At 37.7% G+C, this 23,985-nt stretch overlaps 1 protein-coding gene across 1 annotated transcript in view; it reads left to right on the top strand.

Annotated features, from left to right (window-relative positions):
• The first annotated feature begins 14,674 nt into the window (after positions 1-14,674).
• LOC138704242 (uncharacterized) overlaps positions 14,675-23,985 on the top strand; it is a 40,959-nt gene continuing 31,648 nt past the window's right edge. Inside the window, exon 1 of the mRNA XM_069832120.1 lies at positions 14,675-14,835. Coding sequence (XP_069688221.1) covers positions 14,698-14,835 — 138 coding nt within the window. The 5' untranslated portion in view covers positions 14,675-14,697. The remainder of the gene's footprint in view (positions 14,836-23,985) is intronic.

The following is a 23,985-nucleotide window of genomic DNA, read 5'->3' as shown; positions in this document are numbered from 1 at the left end:
CAACATCTTCTCAGAAAACATTAAATAGAAATATACAGTTTTTGACCAATGAATTATGCTGCAAGAGTTGTCCCACCAAAGAGTAGTAGCGACTTTATATCGTCGCCTGAATGCAAGAACTAGGTAACTTGATTTTTCCTATTTTGTGACACTGCCTATTTACTTGTTTATTGCACTAAGGAATATGTCTCTTTTCTTTAACCTATTTGTTATATTGGAAAATAGATGTCGCTGGTATCGTTCGATCAGTTACCTAGATCCTGGATTACATTTTGTGCGATTTTTGCTATGCTATAAAAGAGATAACTAAAAAACGCAAATTTCGAATTACCTAGTTCTTGCATTCAGGCGACGATATGAAAGGAATATGATTATTTGTATTTAGGAACAGCAATGGTTTGGGCTTCTAGATATAATCATCAAAGTTATACTGGTACACTACAAGGAAATTTTAAGAGCGTTGGATGCGTAAAAAAGGATTACTTCAATGGTGAATACATTACCAACAGAAAAGAAACGAAAACACTAAGGGTGGCCCCTAAATTTCGTTATTGTCTCGTTTTGTGCAAAAGAATCTTAGGACTCTTACATCCAGCTGATGCTGTCTTGCAGAACCGAAAAACTGGTCTAAGCAATGCTATAAAATTGTTACAGTCTGTTAAGTCGTCAATGAATTCCATGAGGAAAGATTCAGAATTTGAATCAATATTGAACCAAAGTCAAGAACTTCAGGTTCTTCCCAAAGGATCTGAAGATGGTAGGTCAAAGAGGAGATAAAAAATGTGGAAAAAGATTGACCTCCTCATAACAGAGTGATTACTAACGCACAGAGAAATGTGCAGCTTCAATACACAAAATTTCGTTGTATGAAATATTTGACATCGTGATATTACGGGTGAATAAATAATTTTCTGGTAGCGAAGAACTGCTGAAAACAATATCGAGTGTGGAGAAATTTAACATAAAAATGTTCGACAGTCTGCAAAAACTGAATAAACTACTTTCATTTTGTCTTAAGTGTTAGCAATATTTAAGATTTTTACAAATGTCTTGCAAATTTGATGTCATGTGCCAAACATATATAATATTAACTTCAATATATCAGCATGCAAATCTAGTCTTTCAGGTAAAGCTCCCTGTAAAGCAGATTTGAATAATTTCAAGGGAATAATTGTTCCGGGGCCGGGTATCGATTCCGTGACCTCTGGTTGAACGTACCAGCGCTCTGCCAACTGAGCTACCCGGGAACTCCACCCGACACCGTCTCAACTTTTCTATTTATATCCTCACAACTCGCGTGGGCTGAAGAAACGCCAGAGACCCACATCGAGTGCACACAATCTCTGTGTGACTTGGAATTGTTGTTTTCTGTTAACGTACACAGTGACGTATATATTTTGCAAATATAGTCTTTCAGGTACAGCTCCCTGTAAAGCAGATTTGAATAATTTCAAGGGGAAATTTGTTCCAGGGCCAGGTATCGATCCCGGGACCTCTGGTTGAACATACCAAATCTGCCAACTGAGCTACCCGGGAACTCCACCTGACACCGTCTCAACTTTTCCCTTTATATCCACACAACTCACGTGAGCTGACGAAACGCCAGAGACCCACATCGAGTGCACACGATTTCTGTGTGACTTGGAATTGTGGTTTTCTGTTAACATGCACAGTGACGTATATATTATGCAATTCTAGTCTTTCAGGTAAAGCTCCCTGTAAAGCAGATTTGAATAATTCCAAGGGAAAAATTGTTCCAGGGCCGGGTATCGATCCCGGAACTTTTGGTGGAACGTACCAGCGCTCTGCCAACTGAGCTACCCGGGAACTCCATCCGACACCATCTCAAATTTTCCCTTTATATCCACATAACTCGCGTGGGCTGACGAAACGCCAGAGACCCACATCGAGTGCACACAATCTCTATGTGACTTGGAATTGTGGTTTTCTGTTAACGTACACATTGACGTATATATTATGCAAATCTAGTCTTTCAGGTAAAGCTCCCTGTAAAGCAGATTTGAATAATTTCAAGGGAAAAATTGTTCCGGGCCCGGGTATTGATTCAGGGACCTTTGGTTGAACGTACCAGCGCTCTCCCAACTTAGCTACCCGGGAACTCCACCCGACACCGTCTCAACTTTTCCCTTTATATCCACACAACTCGCGTGGGCTGACGAAACGCCAGAGACCCACATCGAGTGCACATAATCTTTGTGTGACTTGGAATTGTTGTTTTCTGTTAACGTACACAGTGACGTATATATTATGCAAATCTAGTTTTTCAGGTCCCTGTAAAGCAGATTGGAATAATTTCAAGGGAAAAATTGTTCCGGGGCCGGATATCAATCCCAGGACCTCTGGTTGAACGTACCAGCGCTCTGCCAACTGAGCTACCCGGGAACTCCACCCACACCGTCTCAACTTTTCCCTTTATATCCACACAAGTCGCGTGGGCTGACGAAACGCCAGAGACCCACATCGAGTGCACACGATCTCTGTGTGACTTGGAATTGTTGTTTTCTGTTAACCTCTGGTTGAAAGTACACAGTGACGTATATATTATGCAAATCTAGTCTTTCACGTAAAGCTCCCTGTGAAGCAGATTTGAATAATTTCAAGGGAAAAATTGTTCCAGGGCCGGGTATCGATCCCGGGACCTCTGGTTGAACGTACCAGCGCTCTGCCAACTGAGCTACCCGGACTCCACCCGACACCGTCTCAACTTTTCCCTTTATATCCACACAACTCGTGTGGGCTGACGAAATGCCAGAGACCCACATCGAGTGCACACAATCTCTGTGTGACTTGGAATTGTGGTTTTCTGTTAACGTACACAGTGACGTATATATTATGCAAATCTATTATTTCAGGTAAAGCTCCCTGTAAAGCAGATTTGAATAATTTCAAGGGAAAAATTGTTCCGGGGCCGGGTATCGATCCCGGGACCTCTGGTTGAACGTACCAGTGCTCTGCCAACTGAGCTACCCGGGAACTCCACCTTACACCGTCACAACTTTTCCCTTTATATCCACACAACTCGCGTGGGCTGACGAAACGCCAGAGACCCACATCGAGTGCACATAATCTTTGTGTGACTTGGAATTGTGATTTTCTGTTAACGTACACAGTGACGTATATATTATGGAAATCTAGCTTTTCAGGTCCCTCTAAAGGAGATTTGAATAATTTCAAGGGAAAAATTGTTCCGGGGCCGGGTATCAATCCCAGGACCTCTGGTTGAACGTACCAGCGCTCTGCCAACTGAGCTACCCGGGAACTCCACCCACACCGTCTCAACTTTTCCCTTTATATCCACACAAGTCGCGTGGGCTGACGAAACGCCAGAGACCCACATCGAGTGCACACGATCTCTGTGTGACTTGGAATTGTGGTTTTCTGTTAACCTCTGGTTGAAAGTACACAGTGACGTATATATTATGCAAATCTAGTCTTTCACGTAAAGCTCCCTGTAAAGCAGATTTGAATAATTTCAAGGGAAAAATTGTTCCAGGGCCGGGTATCGATCCCGGGACCTCTGGTTGAACGTACCAGCGCTCTGCCAACTGAGCTACCCGGACTCCATCCGACACCGTCTCAACTTTTCCCTTTATATCCACACAACTCGTGTGGGCTGACGAAATGCCAGAGACCCACATCGAGTGCACACAATCTCTGTGTGACTTGGAATTGTGGTTTTCTGTTAACGTACACAGTGACGTATATATTATGCAAATCTAGTTTTTCAGGTAAAGCTCCCTGTGAAGCAGATTTGAATAATTTCAAGGGAAAAATTGTTCCGGGGCCGGGTATCGATCCCGGGACCTCTGGTTGAACGTACCAGCGCTCTGGCAACTGAGCTACCCGGGAACTCCACCTTACACCGTCTCAACTTTTCCCTTTATATCCACACAACTCGCGTGGGCTGACGAAACGCCAGAGACCCACAACGAGTGCACACAATCTCTGTGTGACTTGAAATTGTGATTTTCTGTTAACGTACACAGTGACGTATATATTATGCAAATCCGTCCACACCAACGTTGTGGTAGATGCTCATTAAGGTGCTCACGCACTTCCAGATGGAAATGTGGTGGAGCCTCATCTTGTTGAAATAAAAACCCTGGTTTATCTTCATGTAACTGAGGCATCAACCACATCAACGGGCTTCTAACAACGATCGGTGTGTTCTCCGTTGGCCTTCTCGGTCTCCAAATCTGACTCCCTGTGATTTTTTTCTAGGGGAGTTTGTCAAAGATCAAGTGTATGTACCTCCTTTGCCAGTTAATCTTGAAGAACTTAATAACCGGATCCGTGCGGCAGTGGCTAGAGATGATCGTGATATGCTCCAGCGGGTGTGGCAGGAGTTAGACTACCGAGTGGATGTTTGTCGCGTGACGCGAGGAGGTCACATCTAGCACTTGTAGCAGTTGTTGGACCAAAAACTTGATGAGTTTCTCTTTTTATTGGTATAACTTTCAATAATGTATGTATCATACTTTTCATAATACAAGGCTATGGAATCGGGTAAAGCCTTTGTAGTAGCCCTATATTACTAATTATAATCGTAGAAGAAACCATATACACATTCCTCAGTGAACTGTAGCTAAAATACAATATACTGATTTAGTGAAACTCAAGAACAGTTTTTATTTCTCGTCAGAAAGATACAAAACAATTCACAACAAAACCGTTGCCAAGGAGAGCAGAATTTCCATAGCCCACTCCGTTTGTATCATGAACATAGACGTAGGCCAGTTGTGACTGCAGAACTCAGAGCCCTACATGTACTCCCCTCTCAGTGACGCTGAGTCACGAAACTTTTCTTGCACCAGGATAAGTTCTGAATGGTGGGGGATTTGAAAAACTTGGTCGCTGATGATCGGAGGTCTTGTTCCCATCATCTTCAGAGAAGACTTCATAGAAAGCTGGCTTAAGTCTTTCTGTGGAAATGGTTTTAGGGCTCCCGTGAATATCGACTTCGAACACGTAGTCAGATATCCTACGAAGAATTCTATACGGTCCTTGATAAGGTGGTACAAGGGATCCTTTAGTTGCCACACGAACAAAGACATGCGTACACGTATATAGTGTCTTATGCTGAAAAGCGCTTCTGTTGCAGTGGTGAGCAGTGGGGGTCGATCTGACAGTGCGCATTAACTGTCTGTGTTTTTCAGCGAAGGCTCGCTGCGACAGTTCGGTTTTGTCGTCGACGAAAAACTCTCCCGGAAGTCTTAGCTTCGCTCCGTAAACCATTTCTGCGGGCGAAGCGTCACAATCTTCTTTGATGCTGGAGCGCAATCCAAGTAGGACAGCCGGTAAGATATCGATCCAACATTTAGATCCCGTGTGACACATGATAGCGGCTTTCAATGATCTATGCCAACGCTCTATCATGCCGTTTGAGGCGGGATGAAAGGCTGTCGTGCGTATTTTTGTAGAACCAATGAGATTACAAAACGCTCGAAAAATAGCAGATTCAAATTGCGAGCCTCTGTCTGTTGTAATAGTGGCAGGTGCGCCGAATCTTGCAATCCAAGTCCTGAAGAATGCATCTTCTACAATAGTCTCTGCAGAAACTTCAGATATCGGGACCGCTTCAGGCCACCTTGTGAATCTATCAATCATTGTCAGGCAATACTGAAAACCTTTGACAACTGGAAGCGGACCAATGATATCTATATGTACGTGAGCGAACCGCGCGCTTGGCATAGGAATGTGTACGGGCACATTTTTGTGGTGACGACTTATTTTACTTCTCTGGCACTGAAGACACATACGAGCCCACAGCATAATTTCTTTATTCATTCTAGGCCAAACAAACTTGCGCTGTATAAGTTTCTTAGTTGCTTTACCGCTAGGGTGAGACAGGTTGTGAATGTTATCGAAAACTTTCTTGCGAAGACAAGATGGGATGTAAGGTCGAATGACCTGCATCGAAACATCACAATAAATTTCTTCCTTTGATTCAGTCAGCGAAATTTTTGTTAATTTTAAGCTGGTCGAATTAGTTTGAAGAAGATGTTGAAGTTCTTCATCAGCAGCCTGTGCAGCCATGAGTTCATCTGCGGATATTAGCGTCGGCATGTCTATGGCACCTATACGTGACAAACAGTCTGCTACAGTGTTGTCTGCACCCTTAACGTGGACGATTTGCGTCGTAAATTTTCTAATGAAATCCAAGTGACGGAGCTGCCTAGGCGAAGCTTTGTCTGCACTTTGATTAAAAGCGTGAATCAATGGTTTGTGATCAGTTACGATACTCAGTCTTCGTCCTTCAACCATACAACGAAAATACTTAAGACTTTTGTAAATTGCTAACAGTTCACCATCATATGTGCTGTATTTAATTTCCGCATTGGTATGCTTCTTAGAGAAAACTAGCGGCAACTTCTCAAGTCATAAAAGTTGTTCTTCGTCACCAGAGGGTATCGTCAAAAATTTGTTGCCTTCTCCACCTAAAAAGGAGTCTTGCCGAAAACGGAAACTGCAGACCTCTGTCCACCTTACTTCCCCACAAAACATTGACACCATTCGTGTTAAGAGTTGTGGCAATGAAACCACAAATAAAACCAAAATCCAAGGCGAGAAGTGCAACAGTGCTAAAAGGATGTGTGTTGGTGTCATCAAGTCTGTTTGCTGAACTTTTAGTCCGGAATCCATAAGGAAAGAGGACTGGATTTGTTGTCAAGAGTGCCAAATGTGGTATCATGAAATCTGTGTAGGTGGATAAGGTAAAAAACTGTTTATTTTTGGCAAATGCCAGTTATTCTATATGTGCTATGTAGGGATCCGAATTGTACTCACTGAGGTACATTATGGATCATTTTTTGTTAAATGTAATTTATTTTTTAGTGCTTAACTTAAGTGAAGTAATTTAGTTTAAACACATGTATCATATCAGAAAATGTCCAAAGATTATATAAACATAAAATCATAATGCACAGTAATGCATGTTGGTTGGAACAATAAAATCTGTCTTTAGTGATCCATAATGTACCACCTTACCCTATAGGCCTAAATCAAAATATCGGATAATAGGAAATACCGACATAATTTGTTTAAATAATAATCTGTAAAATCGGGTTTTTTTGTCAATCCCGACTCGCTTTAATTGGGACTCAACCAGGAAATTGGGAGAATCCCGCCTAAATTGGGATACCCTGAAAGCCTGGCTGTCAGACTTGTATCATTTTCGTAGGAACTCTGAATGTGAATATTCATAACCACGGTTAATAAAAGAATTAATGTCAACTTTTAAATTCAATCTATAGGTTAAACTGCTGCATGAAGTCAAAAAGCATTATTATTATTATTATTATTATTATTATTATTATTATTATTATTATTATTATTAGTAGTAGTAGTAGTAGTAGTAGTAGTAGTAGTAGCAGTAGTAGTAGTAGTAACAGCAGCAGTAGTAGCATAAGAAAATGTTTAATTAATTCGTAACTAAGATAAGAATTACTTTCAATCAGTTATATTTAAAAAAATGTTATAACATGCAGTTTCTGTAGCTTTAAATTCGGTGAATAAATTCATGTATGCACTGAAAAAAGAACTGTTTGAAGAAAATGAATGATATGAATTAGATGAAGGACAATAGCAATGTATATGGTAATAGCATAGTTTGAAAGGTAAAAACTATCTTCGAAATGAGTTGAACACACTCAATGATTCATTGTAGGGTAGAAAATCTCTCTGCGGATTGCACCTATCCACTTTCGGTTAAGAGAATCTTTACTCAGAGGAAACTTGAAGCATAAAGAGTCACATGGCAAGTACAATAGTTTGTCTTCTGTAACATAATATGGAGAAAAAATCGTCTTAGAAATGAAGGATTAACTAATCAGTGAAATATAACATTCCTTCCTACTTTATCGTTACATCCGTGTGCATTACTGCAATTAAAAGCAGCGCACGAAATAACTGTGCTTATTCAGCTCTAACAAACAAATGGCCGTCCGCCGGCTGTTCAATTTGGGAGCATAACATTAGCGCCAGTGAGCGGTCTAGCGGTTATTTAGTAAGTCTATGGTCTGAACCGGACTTAATACAGGCCGTAAGGCAGACCACGTGATTCGCGTAACAGCTGATCGCGAAGGGCGGTCTTTCAACCATATGAATTAGTTGCAATGCATGAAGAATAACATATATTTCTCTGAAATGCAGTGTAATTGCGTCAGTAAAATTTTAAACAGTGATTGTGAGACACTTGAGACACAATTCACTTGCAACTTAAGGTATAATATTATTTTTGGTGTGAAAATTACGTTGTTGCAGGCGAAGTTCGTGTGTGTAATACCTGCCTTTATTTCGATTAAATATTGCGCCATTATGTGGTTACGTGAATTTTTGGTGTTATAAACAGTAAATATGTGTAATAATATACACGTGAAAGTGAAACATTGACTGGCATATAAAGTAAATTGCGATTAGGCCTAAGTGCAGCGTTACTGATGTTACTTTTGTCTATTCCATTATTGTTAGTTTATCGTATTTGTTTTATTAAATTTAAATTATTGCACCCTTTTTATGTGTGAATAATCTGCATTATAAATAATACGACTTTTGATAATATACACAATTTGAACTAAAAGCGAGATACATATATTATGGAATATCACATGCAGAATATCATGCTGAGGTTGGTCTAAGGACTCCTCTAATTAATTTAAATTAATTAATTTAACATTTTTGTGAATTATGTGAACAAAAATATGATGATTTTCTCTGTTAAATTATGAAGAGTCGTCAGTATCACTAAGAAGGATGTCTTGAGGGCTCGAGGTTGTGAAATTTTTCTTTCATACCATGGCATGATTGTGACTATAATAGTATTTAATTCATTACATATAGTATATTATGAAAAATTATATCTTATGGTTTTTATTACTGTTACAGTAACTAGTATTGTAATTAATTGAAATAAAGCACGCACGCTTCATTACGAAATTCTTGCACATTCATTTATGCACGTTTCAACAATTTTCAGTTGCATCGCACGCATATTTTGATGTGTTGAAATTATAAGTTATGTTTACTCTATCATTAGGCCTGCTTGCCTTATTTCTATATTCGCAATTATGCATTATAATTAAGCATAACGCTATGTGTAACTTATAAATTCGATTTGTCTACACTTCAATTGTATTTATTCGTTTCATACGATACTCCAGTCTGATTAGTTTAATATGTTACCAGCGCTGAGGTAGTTCCCTTCGTATTCACACATCTTGCATATACTAATTAGTTCGGTTAGTTCAGGCTTTTATTATGCCTTGCTTAGAAGATCAAATGCATCTCCACAAAAAATAAATTCAACTGTTTTCAGTTCAGAAATTACCGGAACTGTACCTCAGCGCTAGTAAGTAATATAACCGTATGTATATTTCATAGGAGGGACTGTGGTGAATTTTCTACCTATAAATATAGGAGATAACCCTGTTCTGAAGTTTATCCTAAATATATTCTTCTTTATTAAATCTCAAAATAGCTTTTGTTCTGAACTTAAAATGTTGACGCAAATAGGTTATTTTAACATGGTGAATTATCTTCACATAAAAATAACACAGTTTTATAATATGTATTATTCCTGCCACATTATGCAACAAAGAAATGGAATTTATGCACACATTACACATTACATTGAATAAAAATTTAATTGTATTATTTATTTGTTCCCTACTATACTGGGTTGTATTGAATTCTATTTATCTAACCTAGCAGATGAAGTAACACTCAACCGAACGTAGATTAATTTCATAGGAGGGACTGTGGTAAATTTTCTACAAGCAAGGAAGATAGATGTGCTAAATTAAAATCACAACATAAATAATTCTTCTTTATTAAATCTAAAAATAGCTTCCATTCCAAACTTAAAACGTTGATGCAAACAAGTTATGTTAACATGTAAAACTCCGTTCACATTAAAATAACACAGTTTTGCAATTATTTCTGCAACATATTATGCAATAAGAAGTGAACGTGTCTTATACTACTGCCAACTTGATGCTCGCTTCGCTTCTCTTTACCGGCCTTGACAATTCATTTTGATCCCTGTGTTAAAGCTGTAATCGAGAAAATATGATATTCCCGCCAGATGACACTGACTCCCAAGGTTCTGTAGGGCTCTGAGTTCTGCAGTCACAACTGGCCTACGTCTATGTTCATGATACAAACGGAGTGGGCTATGGAAATTCTGCTCTCCTTGGCAACGGTTTTGTTATGAATTGTTTTGTATCTTTCTGACGAGAAATAAAAACTGTTCTTGAGTTTCACTTAATCAGTATATTGTATTTTAGCTACAATATTGGTGACCCCGACGTGATATGAACACGCACGAAGATAGAGAGCAAAGTTCTTTACCAACTAGTAGTGGTGACAGAGTCGTTGTGTGTGCACAACATATTGAGAAGCCTCCTCCATTCTACAAGGACGATCCAGATCTATAGTTTGCAGTGGTGGAAAATGCTCTCAGTTTCGCAGGGATTGCTCGAAATCAAGCAGCGAAAGCTTACAGACCCTTCAACGGCCAGAGCTACAATTGGCAAGTTAACCACAGTTACTTTGTCAACCTTTTCTACGATAGCTAGCGGAAAATACGAGCTGTTATTGCGAGAATTTATTGACATAACTAAGGTTCCGCCATTTATTGGTCCAGCAAAACATGGTGTGGAACATCACATCAAAACGAAGGGCTCACCTATCAAAGAACGTGCTCGACGTCTTACATCTGAGAGGCTTAAGGTCGCTAAAGCGGAGTTTGATTATATGCTATCTCAAGGTATCTGTACTCCCTCGAGCAGTTCCTGGGCTAGTCCTCTTCATCTCGTTTCTAAAAAGAACGGAGGATGGAGACCCTGTGGGGATTACCGTCGTTTAAATGCTACAACTATCCCTGATAAGTATCCAGTTCCTCATATACATGACGTAACTCAACGGCTAAACGGTTGTACCATTTTCAGTACTCTTGACCTTACCAGAGCCTATCACCAAGTACCCATAGCTCCAGACGATCGCGCCAAGACAGCAGTAATAACGCCCTTCGGTCTTTTCGAATTCAACGTCATGACCTTTGGATTACGCAATGCTGCGCAGACTATGCAACGTCTAATGGATAGCGTACTTCGTGGACTTGACTTCTGCACGTGTTACATCGACGACTTATTGATAGCATCAAAAGACGAGGAACAGCATGAACAGCATCTTCGTCTTGTTTTCCAGAGGTTGCGTGAACATGGACTTTGTATTAACTTATCCAAGTGTTCTTTCGGCGTCAGTGAAGTTAACTACTTAGGCTACACAATCAATAAACATGGTGTTAGGCCGCTTGAAGATCGTATTAAGGCAATTGCAGAATACCCCAAACCTAAGACCATTGCCGACTTGCGCAAGTTTCTCGGTATTATTAATTTTTACAGGCGTTTCCTCCGCAATGCGCCGCAGATACAAGCCCCACTACATATTCATCTTCACGGTGCAAAAAAGAATGACAAGCGTCTTATTACGTGGGATAGAGAGGCTGACGAAGCATTTGAACTATGCAAACAACAATTAGCAAAAGCAACTCTCTTAGTTCACCCACGGGACAATGCTACTCTAGCTCTTCGCACGGATGCTTTTGATCTTTCTTCTGGTGCTGTGCTCGAGCAGTACAATTTTGGTCATTGGGAACCTTTGGGTTTTTTCTCTAAGAACACTGCAAACGTTAAATACTATCCAAGAAACAGATCACCATAAGTAGCGTAATTAGATGATAAAAGTTCAATATTAGGTATCTAAGAATTCGAACACTGCAAACATTAAATACTATCCAAGAAACAGAACACTATAAGTAGCGTAATTAGATGATAAATGTTCAATATTAGGTATCTAAGAATTCGAACACTGCAAACATTAAATACTATCCAAGAAACAGAACACCATAAGTAGAGTAATTAGATGATAAAAGTTCAATATTAGGTATCTAAGAATTCGAACACTGCAAACGTTAAATACTGCCCAAGACACAGAACACCATAAGTAGCGTAATTAGATGATAAAAGTTCAATATTACTTAAGAATTTGAACGCTGCAAACGTTAAATACTGTCTAAGAAACAGGATACCATAAGCACCGTAATTAGATGATAAAAGTTCAATATTAGGTTCTAAGAATTCGAACACTGCAAAAGTTAAATACTGTCCAAGACACAGAACACTATAAGTAGCGTAATTAGATGATAAAAGTTCAATACTAGGTATCTAAGAATTCGAACACTGCAAAAGTTAAATACTGTCCAAGACACAGAACACTATAAGTAGCGTAATTAGATGATAAAAGTTCAATATTAGGTATCTAAGAATTCGAACACTGCAAACGTTAAATACTGCCCAAGAAACAGACCACCATAAGTAGCGTAATTAGATGATAAAAGTTCAATATTAGGTATCTAAGAATTCGAACACTGCAAACGTTAAATACTATCCAAGAAACAGAACACCATAAGTAGCGTAATTAGATGATAAAAGTTCAATACTAGGTATCTAAGAATTCGAACACTGCAAAAGTTAAATACTGTCCAAGACACAGAACACTATAAGTAGCGTAATTAGATGATAAAAGTTCAATATTAGGTATCTAAGAATTCGAACACTGCAAACGTTAAATACTGCCCAAGAAACAGAACACCATAAGTAGCGTAATTAGATGATAAAAGTTCAATATTAGGTATCTAAGAATTCGAACACTGCAAACGTTAAATACTATCCAAGAAACAGAACACCATAAGTAGCGTAATTAGATGATAAAAGTTCAATATTAGGTATCTAAGAATTCGAACACTGCAAACATTAAGTACTATCCAAGAAACAGAACACTATAAGTAGCGTAATTAGATGATAAAAGTTCAATATTAGGTATCTAAGAATTCGAACACTGCAAACATTAAGTACTATCCAAGAAACAGAACACTATAAGTAGCGTAATTAGATGATAAAAGTTCAATATTAGGTATCTAAGAATTCGAACACTGCAAACATTAAATACTATCCAAGAAACAGAACACCATATGTAGAGTAATTAGATAATAAAAGTTCAATATTAGGTATCTAAGAATTCGAACACTGCAAACGTTAAATACTGCCCAAGAAACAGAACACCATAAGTAGCGTAATTAGATGATAAAAGTTCAATATTACTTAAGAATTCGAACGCTGCAAACGTTAAATACTGTCTAAGAAACAGGATACGATAAGCAGCGTAATTAGATGATAAAAGTTCAATATTAGGTATCTAAGAATTCGAACACTGCAAAAGTTAAATACTGCCCAAGACACAGAACACTATAAGTAGCGTAATTAGATGATAAAATTTCAATATTAGGTATCTAAGAATTCGAACACTGCAAACGTTAAATACTGCCCAAGAAACAGAACACCACAAGTAGCGTAATTATATGATAAAAGTTCAATATTAGGTATCTAAGAATTCGAACACTGCAAACGTTAAATACTGCCCAAGAAACAGAACACCACAAGTAGCATAATTAGATGATAAAATTCAATATTACTTAAGAATTCGAACGCTGCAAACGTTAAATACTGTCTAAGAAACAGGATACCATAAGTAGAGCAATTAGATGATAAAAGTTCAATATTACTTAAGAATTCGAACGCTGCAAACTTTAAATACTGCCCAAGAAACCGAACACCATAAGTAGCGTAATTAGATGATAACAGTTCAATATTACCTAAGAATTCCAACGCTGCAAACGTCAAATGCTGTCTAAGAAACAGGATACCATAAGTAGCGTAATTAGATGATAAAAGTTCAATATAACCTAAGAATTCGAACGCTGCAAACCTTAAATACTGTCTAAGAAACAGGATACCATAAGTAGCGTAATTAGATGATAAAATTTCAATATTACTTAAGAATTGGAACGCTGCAAACGTTAAATACTGTCTAAGAAACCGGATACCATAAGTAGCGTAATTAGGTGATAAAAGTTCAATATTACCTAAGAATTCGAACGCTGCAAACGTTAAATACTGTCCATGAAACAGAACACCAAAAATAGCGTAATTAGATAATAAAAGTTCAATATTAGGTATCTAAGAATTCGAACACAGCAAAAGTTAAATACTGTTCACGGAACAGAACACCATAAGTAGCATAATTAGATGATAAAAGTTCAATATTATCTAAGAATTCGAACACAGCAAAAGTTAAATACTGTCCACGAAACAGAACACCATAAGTAGCATAATTAGATGATAAAAGTTGAATATCATCTAAGAATTCGAACACAGCAAAAGTTAAATACTATCCACGAAACAGAAGATCATAAGTATTCTTTTATATCATTTAATTCATCATTATTCTAGAAATGGAATACAAATTTAATAATGTGTTCTGTATTTTTTTTTCTCAGATGGACACCCATTTATCATGTTAATACAATTGCAGTTGAAGCTTTCCGAAAATTTCCGAACAGTCCAGTGCCACCTATATTTTGACGCTTGAAAGGCACCGCACCGGTTTAGAAGGGTGTGGAGTGGACGAAGCAGAAATATATTCGTCTATGAAAGATGAAACTTTAAGTTACCAAAGACGTGACAACACCGCAGATAATTATTATCAGAGATTGTTGCGTAGCGCGCCTGAAACGACATGAATCACATAAACTAAACGTGTCTTTTATCAAATGAATTCATGATGGTTCTGTTTGTAGTTGCTGGCATTGCAGACGATGAAGTGTTTCAACATGTGGCTTTGATTGCTGATCATTTATCAAAAGAATTTCCGAACTTCAAAGTCCGCCAGATATCTAAAAGAAGAGAGGACTGGGAGGTACGTAATACATCATGTTTTCATTGCACAATAAATTAATATTTTCAACCAACTTACGTTCAAAATGCGGAATTGTAATTTTAAATATTTTTTTTATTTAATTGCAAAGCAAGAATAAGAAAACTTTCATCTGCTGGATACTGAAATAAGTTCGACATTATGATCATACTGACGATCTTATAAGAAAATATTTTTCCTTTTTTAATGTAACTATGACAAATAATGAAGCAGTGTTAAAGAAATGTAAAATCTATGTAAAATTAACTTACAAGAAAGAAAGCATTCAAGATAATCATTGTTCTAAAGTCAACACAACGACCAAGTGTGACTAGTTAATTTTTTTTAACAATCCTGTATTAACTATGAACAGCTAGGTTATTTAGCGAGATAGTATTTCACGATATGAGGCCAAGAATTTGTCGTAGATTACCTCACATTTACCTTATAGATGGAAACATTCTCGGAAATAACTCATAGCAGATAATCAGCCCAAGTGGGGAATCGAAATCACACCCGAGTTCAACTCCGAATCAGTAGGTAAACACAAAGCATAGTCAGAGTTTAAGTACAAAGTCAAATAAAGACATATTTTGCGTGCTTTACAGACCAATCCACGACGAAGAAGGTAAAATTTCAGACGTGTAAAAATATGATTTCATGCAGCTAAAAATACGATTTATATATCTAAAATGTGTTTCTACTTACTTAACTAGGATAATTATTAGGCCTTTAGTGAGTATTAAGCAATATGGTATAGAGTGACAAAAAAGTGAACAGTTATTATTAAGAACATTTATCTTTATTAAGTCAAAATATGAATAATAAAGTTATAAATTCATAATATCCTCATTGCTCTATGGCTGTCGATACATTAGTGACAGTATTAAAATAAGTAAATTATTTAACAATTAAATTAATTAATTTGCAATTAACACATTCATAACTGACATTGCAATAGCTACATAATATTTATTTTCTCTCAGTTTTCTCTTGTGGAACCTCGTCTAGTCTATACACACAGACATACGCACACACATAAATATGAGGGTCGTCCCAAAAGTCAGTTTGCAATGTATATTTCTCAATATTATATAGGCTAATAATAGTTTGTATATAAGACACTACCGGTACGGTATACATTGCGTTTTTCACTTAACACTTTATATTTCCACATAGTCCCCATTGAGACATTTGTCTAACCGTGAGACAAGTTTTTTTATGCCTGTCGTAAAATGTGGCGTCCTGACCGTTGAGCCAGCGTTTCACCGCTGAAGCACCGTATATACGTAGGTTCATTAATAAATTTATTGTTGCTCCCTTCTCCAAGAAATAGACCAGCAACACATCTTTCTGATCCATCGGCCTGATTGGCGCAGTTGGTGTATCGCTAGCCTTGTATGCCCCAGGTTGCGGGTTCGATCCCGGGCCAGGTCGATAGCATTTAAGTGTGCTTAAATGCGACAGGCTCATGTCAGGAGATTTACTGGCATTTAAAAGAACTCCTGTGGAACAAAATTCCGGCACACCAGCGACGCTGATATAACCTCGGTAGTTGCGAGCGTCGTCAAATAAAACATAACATTTAACATTTCTTTCTGACCCCAGAAAGCGGTAGCCACAATTTTGCCAGCCGACTTCACGACCTTGAATTTCATGGTTTGTGGGGAACCTGAATACTCCACTCTATGCTTGTCCTTTTCGTTTCTGGGTTGTGATGGTGAACACATGTTTCGTTACTGATGGCAATGCGCTCTACAGTCTTGGACGCCAATGGCATATTGTTACAGAATGACAGAGCACACGCCATTCTCCGAGCTTTGTCGTGTTCAGACAGATTTCGCGGAACCCATCGTGCATACATTGTGAAATTCCAACTCCTATAGTCTATACTAGGCTTATCACTGAGGGACAGAGTTCCAAACGAAGTGCTACAAAAGATGGCAGCAATTGACGATCCAGCACTGCAAGCCACCAACATCATATGGAAGTGGGGAGGCCATGTTGCACGACTTATAGACGGATGATGGACGCAGAAAGTCACACTATGGGATCCCTTCATTGGCAAGAGATCACCCGGAAGACCAAGACGAAGATGGGCCGACCTCTTCAGCGAACGAGTAGGAAGGCATTGGTCAAGCAGAGCAAGACATAGGGAAGACTGGAAAAACCTAAGAAGACAAGCGAACAGCGACTAAAACAAGTGCGACAATGCGACAGAAACAAGCGAACAATACCAAACTGTGCAGAATGTGAACCAAGTGAACAATTCCACTCTTACGCGGAGTAGCTCACCACGTGAGACAAATAGAGCTCTCCCTCTATAGGAGAAGGCCTTTACCCTTAACGGGACATTTTTTAGGCTAATCATTTCATCATTTCATAGCCTATAATGCGGCTAGCTATTCCATTTGACAGACTCAAACCATGCGTAAATTCTACTAAAATTGCCATCAGTCTAGCAAGTTTACAGATGATAAACGTTTTGTGAACTTACTTTTAGGACGATCATATATATATATATATATATATATATATATATATATATATATCTGTGTGTGTGCGTGTTCGTGCGCGTGTGTGGCATGGAGCAAGAACCGCAAATGTCAGTTTTTGGCGAAAATGAGCTACGACTGCTAACCTATTTACTTATATGCAAGAAAAACCAATGTCCTATTCACTCCTAATAATAAGATACAAGTGATTGTTCACCTATGTCACTGTACAGAAGGACCGCAGAGGTTATTTAATAACTACCAAAAAGACATTGGCGGTCTTAAAATATTTTTTTACATATCTAGAAGAACCAATTCATACATTGACTCTGGATAGTTATTTTAGACCTATAATAACCAATGTAAACATTATTTATTTTGTTCTCAAAATTAGCCTACGTGATTGATTCAGTATTTAATCGATGTTTTTTTTTACCTTAATGTTGGTGACAGTGACATTGGTCAATTTCTGTACACGAATAGCAATGGTTGTTAATATTCAATAATGTCATACTCGTATTGAATTTTTGCGTCGTTGTTTAATGTAAATTTACATCAAATAATGAACATTAAGCCTTGTAGTGGTGCACGTCAAAGACAGTGTCATATCTCGAAATAAGATGGTCACTACGGCCACTTTTTGTCCGAATAATATCTACCTACTTAAGTGAACAAAACATTTGGCAAATAGATGGAAGCAGTTAGAACGTGTCCTTAAAGCCAAAGTAATTAAAATTTAACAAATATTACAGACTTCATAAAAACATTTTTTTTCTAAGGACTAATATCGTCAGTGTTCTGCCCAAGGGCAGGTCTTTCACTGCAAATCCAGCTTTCTCCAATCTTTCCTATTTTCTGCCTTCGTCTTTGTCTCCTTATATGATCCATATACAGTATCTTTATGTCATCTATCATCTGATATCTTCTTCTGCCCCAAACTCTTCTCCCGTTCACCATTCTTTCCAGTGCGTCCTTCAGTAGACAGTTTCTTCTCAGTCACTGACCCAATCAATTCCTTTTTCTCTTCCTGATCAGTTTCAACATCATTATCTCTTCACCCACTCTTTCCAACACAGCTTCATTTCTTATTCTGTCTGTCCACTTCACATGTCCCAGTCTTCTCCATAACCACATTTCAAATGCTTCCATTCGCTTCTGTTTACTTCGTCGTAATGCCCATGTTTCTGCCCCATACAATATCACACTCTATTTACAGAGCGCTTCACTAGTCTCTTCCTTAGTTCGAGGTAGAGTGCCATGCTTTCAAGACCTTTGGCATTAGAATGATGTAGTGTAGTATCGCTGCGATCGCCTTTTACAACCGAAAGAAACCCAGTACTCAATTTGACAGAAAGCTGAGTGGACACAGGGACCATTCTGGAAGTTCTGGCAATGAGGAAAATTCTCCAACTCCTGGAATTTAACCCCGGATCTTTCAGTCCGTTTTGCCGTACAAGTGAGAAATCCAGCCGTCTGTTCAGAGATGATAAGATGATAATAAGTAACTGAGATTCTTCATTTAACGCCCATTCTAAACTATAGTCGCAATGAAGAGATTATAAGGTGATAACAATGATATTTTTAAATACAGACGCTATACATAAACGATAGGTAGACTGTCATAATGATAGCGGTCCTTTGATGAATATAATTCATTGGTAGATTGAAAATAGAAGAAGTATTGAATGACAATCTTCCCCACAGTCAATTTGTCTGCATTAATCTTATTTAAAAACAAAGACGTTTATGGACTTTTGTACAGTTACTACAAACCTAGCTACAGGAAAACGAGATAAAAATGGCACCACATACTCCGGACAACTTGTAAAACTCCACAGGAGGTGTTTAAGTAGACGAGGTTAACGAAATAACTAATTCACACACACGCAGAGAGTTCTTAGGCAGACCGGCCCATTCCAGCCTCTACGTAAAATCTGTTGGCAGGCTGCGAGTGGTCACAGGCCAGCCTACGAAGAAGTCCGTACACGCTTCCTTACGCAGACCCCTCCCACTCCAACCTTCACCGCTTAGCTTTCTTGGAACGGTCTGCATATGAACTCTTTGTACTCTTGGGATGTATTTAGGCCAGAAATGGAAAAAAACTGTAACCTGCAGGTCATTTGTATGTGCAAGATTTTGCTGTCTCTCCCAGGCAAGTAAAATAATATTATAATATTATTAACCACAATATGGACAACACAAAAATTTAAAACTAATTAATTCCCTTGTTGCGTTATAATTTTCAGTTCTCTTTAGCTTTAAAGTAAATAATGCTGAAGACTATTTTAAGGTATTATTAATAAATTATATACGTATATATATATATATATATATATATATATATATATATATACAGAGGGTTGTTTCCGATCTCTGGAAACGATTTTTTAATGCCGTCTTGTGCGTTAGGAGTCAAACCACAGCTGAACTGTGGCGAAAGGCGACAGACCAGTAGTGAGTGATTTCATAGAGTACACGGTGTCTCACAGCAGCAATGTCCAAGAAATTCAAGTCATTTTGGGAGGGGTACATTGCGACCCTTTCCGATGCGAAGTACAGTTATAGGGGAACAACTTAGTAAACTCCGTTGGTCTGCGCATACGTCAATCTTAAAGAATGACACATACTATTCACCTCCTTCCTAATTGTCAGCCAATAACGGAAGAAGGCGTTTTGTAGACTTTCAATGAAGCACGAATATTTTCGCATTTTTTGTAGTTAATAATTCAAAATGTAATAGATTCTAATAAGGAAAAAAGCTTGTTGAAAAGTATTGTTTGCAGATTTTTAAGATGTTTGAGTTACCGCAATATAACAAATGTAAGACTTCTTAATTGAGGTTTGTTTTATACTGCTGTAGTGTGGGAAATATGCTTTTAAAGTAGAAAATCGATCTTGAATAGATATGTGAGTAGTTACAAGTGTATGAAATCGTCTAAATATATTCTACTTTATGTTGAAAAACCCCAAGTTAATAGAATGAGTCAACGAGATATCATCACTTGTTAAGTGTATGTCTGACTGCTCGCGGTCCGTCAAGTACCGCGTACATTATTTATCTTCAAAACACAACCATGTTTTAAAAATAAACATTTATTGTTTTGTATGTGTGTGTATGTGTGTATTTATTCACACTGCAAATGGGTATATACCCGGTGGCAGTGGTAACTAATTACACTCAATAATGACAATTAATAATAAACACAACTAATAAAACAATAATAATTAATAATAATAATAATAATGGTAATAATAATAATAATAATAATAATAATAACAATAATAACAAGGAGCATTCTAAATTAAATGAAGCACGATCACTTAAAATAACATTTAAAGTAAATCTAATTTGTATCTTAACCCTAAGTTCATACCTGCATAAGTACCTTTCGGCACTACACTTATTTCGCTATCAACTCACTCACTGCACTGATTCTATCCTGATTTCACTAACATTTCAAAACCATTTCACTGTTCAAATACTTTGCACAGCCACTATGAACTATAGAACTTTACTGACACAAACACACTTCACTTACACAATAGACTTCACTGACACTACACACTTCACACTTCACTGACACAAAACACTTCCTCACTGATACAACACTTCAAATAATAATAATATATCAATTACTTACTTACTTACAAATGGCTTTTAAGGAACCCGAAGGTTCATTGCCGCACTCACATAAGCCCGCCATCGGTCCCTATCCTGTGCAAGATTAATCCAGTCTCTATCATCATATCCCACCTCCCTCAAATCCATTTTTATATTATCCTCCCATCTACGTCTCGGCTCCCCCAAAGGTCTTTTTCCCTCCGGTCTCCCAACTAACTCTCTATATGCATTTCTGGATTTGCCCATACGTGCTACATGTCCTGTCCATCTCAAACGTCTGGATTTAATGTTCCCAATTATGTCAGGTGAAGAATACAATGCGTGCAGTTCTGCATCGTGTAACTTTCTCATTCTCCTGTAACTTCATCCCGCTTAGCCACAAATATTTTCCTAACAACCTTATTCTCAAACAACCTTAACCTATGTTCTTCTCTCAGAGTGAGAGTCCAAGTTTCACAACCATACAGAAGAACCGGTAATATAACTGTTTTATCAATTCTAACTTTCAGATTTTTTGACAGCAGAATAGATGATAAAAGCTTCTCAACCGAATAATAACACGCATTTCCCATATTTATTCTGCGTTTAATTTCCTCCCGAGTGTCATTTATATTTGTTACTGTTGCTCTAAGATATTTGAATTTTTCCACCCCTTCGAAGGATAAATCTTCAATTTTTATATTTCCATTTCGTACAATATTCTGGTCACGAGACATATTCATATACTTTGTCTTTTCGGGATTTACTTCCAAACCGACCACTTTACTTGCTTCAAGTAAAATTTCCGTGTTTTCCCCAATCATTTGTGGGTTTTCTCCTAACATATTCACGTTATCTGCATAGACAAGAAGCTGATGTAACCCGTTCAATTCCAAACCCTGCCTGTTATCTTGAACTTTCCTAATGGCATATTCTAAAGCGAAGTTAAAAAGTGAAGGTGATAGTGCATCTTCCTGCTTTAGCCCGCAGTGAACTGGAAAAGCATCAGAAAGAAACTGACCTACACGGACTCTGCTGTATGTTTCACTGAGACACATTTTAATTAATCAAACTAGTTTGTTGGGAATGCCAAATTCAATAAGAATATCATATAATACTTCCCTCTTAACTGAGTCATACGCCTTTTTGAAACCTATGAATAACTGATGTACTGTACCCTTATACTCCCATTTTTTCTCCATTATCTGTCGAATACAAAAATCTGATCAATAGTCGATTTATTACGCCGAAAACCGCACTGATGATCCCCAATAATTTCATCTATGTACGGAGTTAATCTTCTCAAAAGAATATTGGACAAAATGTTGTACGACGTCAACAAAAGTGATTTTCCTCGAAAGTTACTACAGTTAGTCTTGTCCTCCTTCTTAAAAATAGGTACAATTATGGACTCCTTCCATTGTTCTGGTACAATTTCCTTTTCCCAAATAGCAACTACAAGTTTATAAATTTCGCTATGTAAGGCACTTCCACCCTCTTGTATTAATTCTGCTGGAATTTGATCGATACCTGAAGACTTGTACTTTTTCAGATTTTCTATCGCAATTTCGATTTCTGAAAGCGTGGGTTCGGGTATAAATGGTTCAGCAGTTTGTATTTCAGTTTCGTCCCGATCATTTCTATTTGGCCTATGTACATTTAGTAGTTGCGCAAAATAGTTTTTCCACCTGTTTAGGATGAATGGAGAGTCTGCAAGCAAGTCACCATTCTCATCCTTGATCACGTTTACCCTTGGCTGATATCCGTTCTTAAGTTCCTTTATACCCTTATATAAATCTCGAATGTTTTTATTCTTATTATTTGTTTCTACCTCATTCAGTGTTTCCTTCAAGTAACCTCTCTTTTTATTCCTAAGTGTAAGACTTGCTTCCCGTCTTTCATTGAAATAATTATCTCTCTTCTCCTCAACTGGATCCTGTAAGAATTTCAATTTTGCCTGTTTCCTTCTTTCTACTACCATGCAACAATCTTCATCAAACCACGGTTTCTTTTTCTTAGTTTCATAATAACCTATGCTCTGCTCAGCTGCAATTTTGATACTATCTATGATATTTGCCCACATGCTATTAACATCTAATTCTTTCTCAACTTCATCGGAACTTTCTAAAGTGGCAAACCTATTCGAATTTTCGACCTGATAATTTTGCTTAGTTTCCTCGTCCTTTAATTTCAAAATATTGAAGTTAGTAATATTAACTTGGTGTTCTGTTCACTTGGCTACTGATAGTCTTTCTCTTAATTCTCCAATTACCAAATAATGGTCAGAATTACAGTCTGCACCCCTGAAAGTTCGAATATCTACTATACTAGTATGTTTCCGTTTATCTATCGAGATGTGATCTATTTGGTTGTGTGTCAATCCATCTGGAGAAATCCAAGTATATTTATGTATATCCTTATGGGGGAATATTGTACTTTTGACAATTAAATTTTTCGATGTCGCAAAGTTGACTAATCTAACTCCATTGTCACTGCTAATTGCGTGTAGGCTCTCTTTTCCAATAGTTGGTCTAAAAATATCCTCCCGTCCTACTTTAGTGTTGAAATCCCCCAATAAAATTTTCATGTGATATCTAGGTAACTGATCAAAAGTATGTTCCAATTCTTCATAGAAGCTATCCATTATATGGTCGTCTTTCTCTTCTGTAGGGGCGTGAGCATTTATAACTATGATGTCGCACCATCTACCCTTAAGTACTAAATACGATAACCTGTCACTGATAAATTCGACCTTTTTTACTGCTGATTTTATTCTTTTATGAACAAAGAATCCTGTTCCTAATTGGTGATTATTGTTTCCTTCCCCATAATACAACAAGTAATCTCCTATTTGTGATATGTCATTTCCATCTAACCTAACCTCTTGTACTCCCACGAAGTCTATTCTATATCTAGCTAGTTCTTTTGCTACTAATGTTACCCCTCCTGTTTTATAAAGACTAGTTACGTTCCAAGTGCCAAATCTCAAATCCTCATTCCTTTGCTGTGGTCGTGCCAGAGAATCAATCCTATTCCGAGGCTTATTGTAGGGATTCG

The sequence above is a fragment of the Periplaneta americana genome, chromosome 8 (genome assembly GCF_040183065.1).
Source record: "Periplaneta americana isolate PAMFEO1 chromosome 8, P.americana_PAMFEO1_priV1, whole genome shotgun sequence".
NCBI classification, from domain to species: domain Eukaryota; kingdom Metazoa; phylum Arthropoda; class Insecta; order Blattodea; family Blattidae; genus Periplaneta; species Periplaneta americana.
This window is presented reverse-complemented; position numbering and strand designations above follow the sequence as displayed.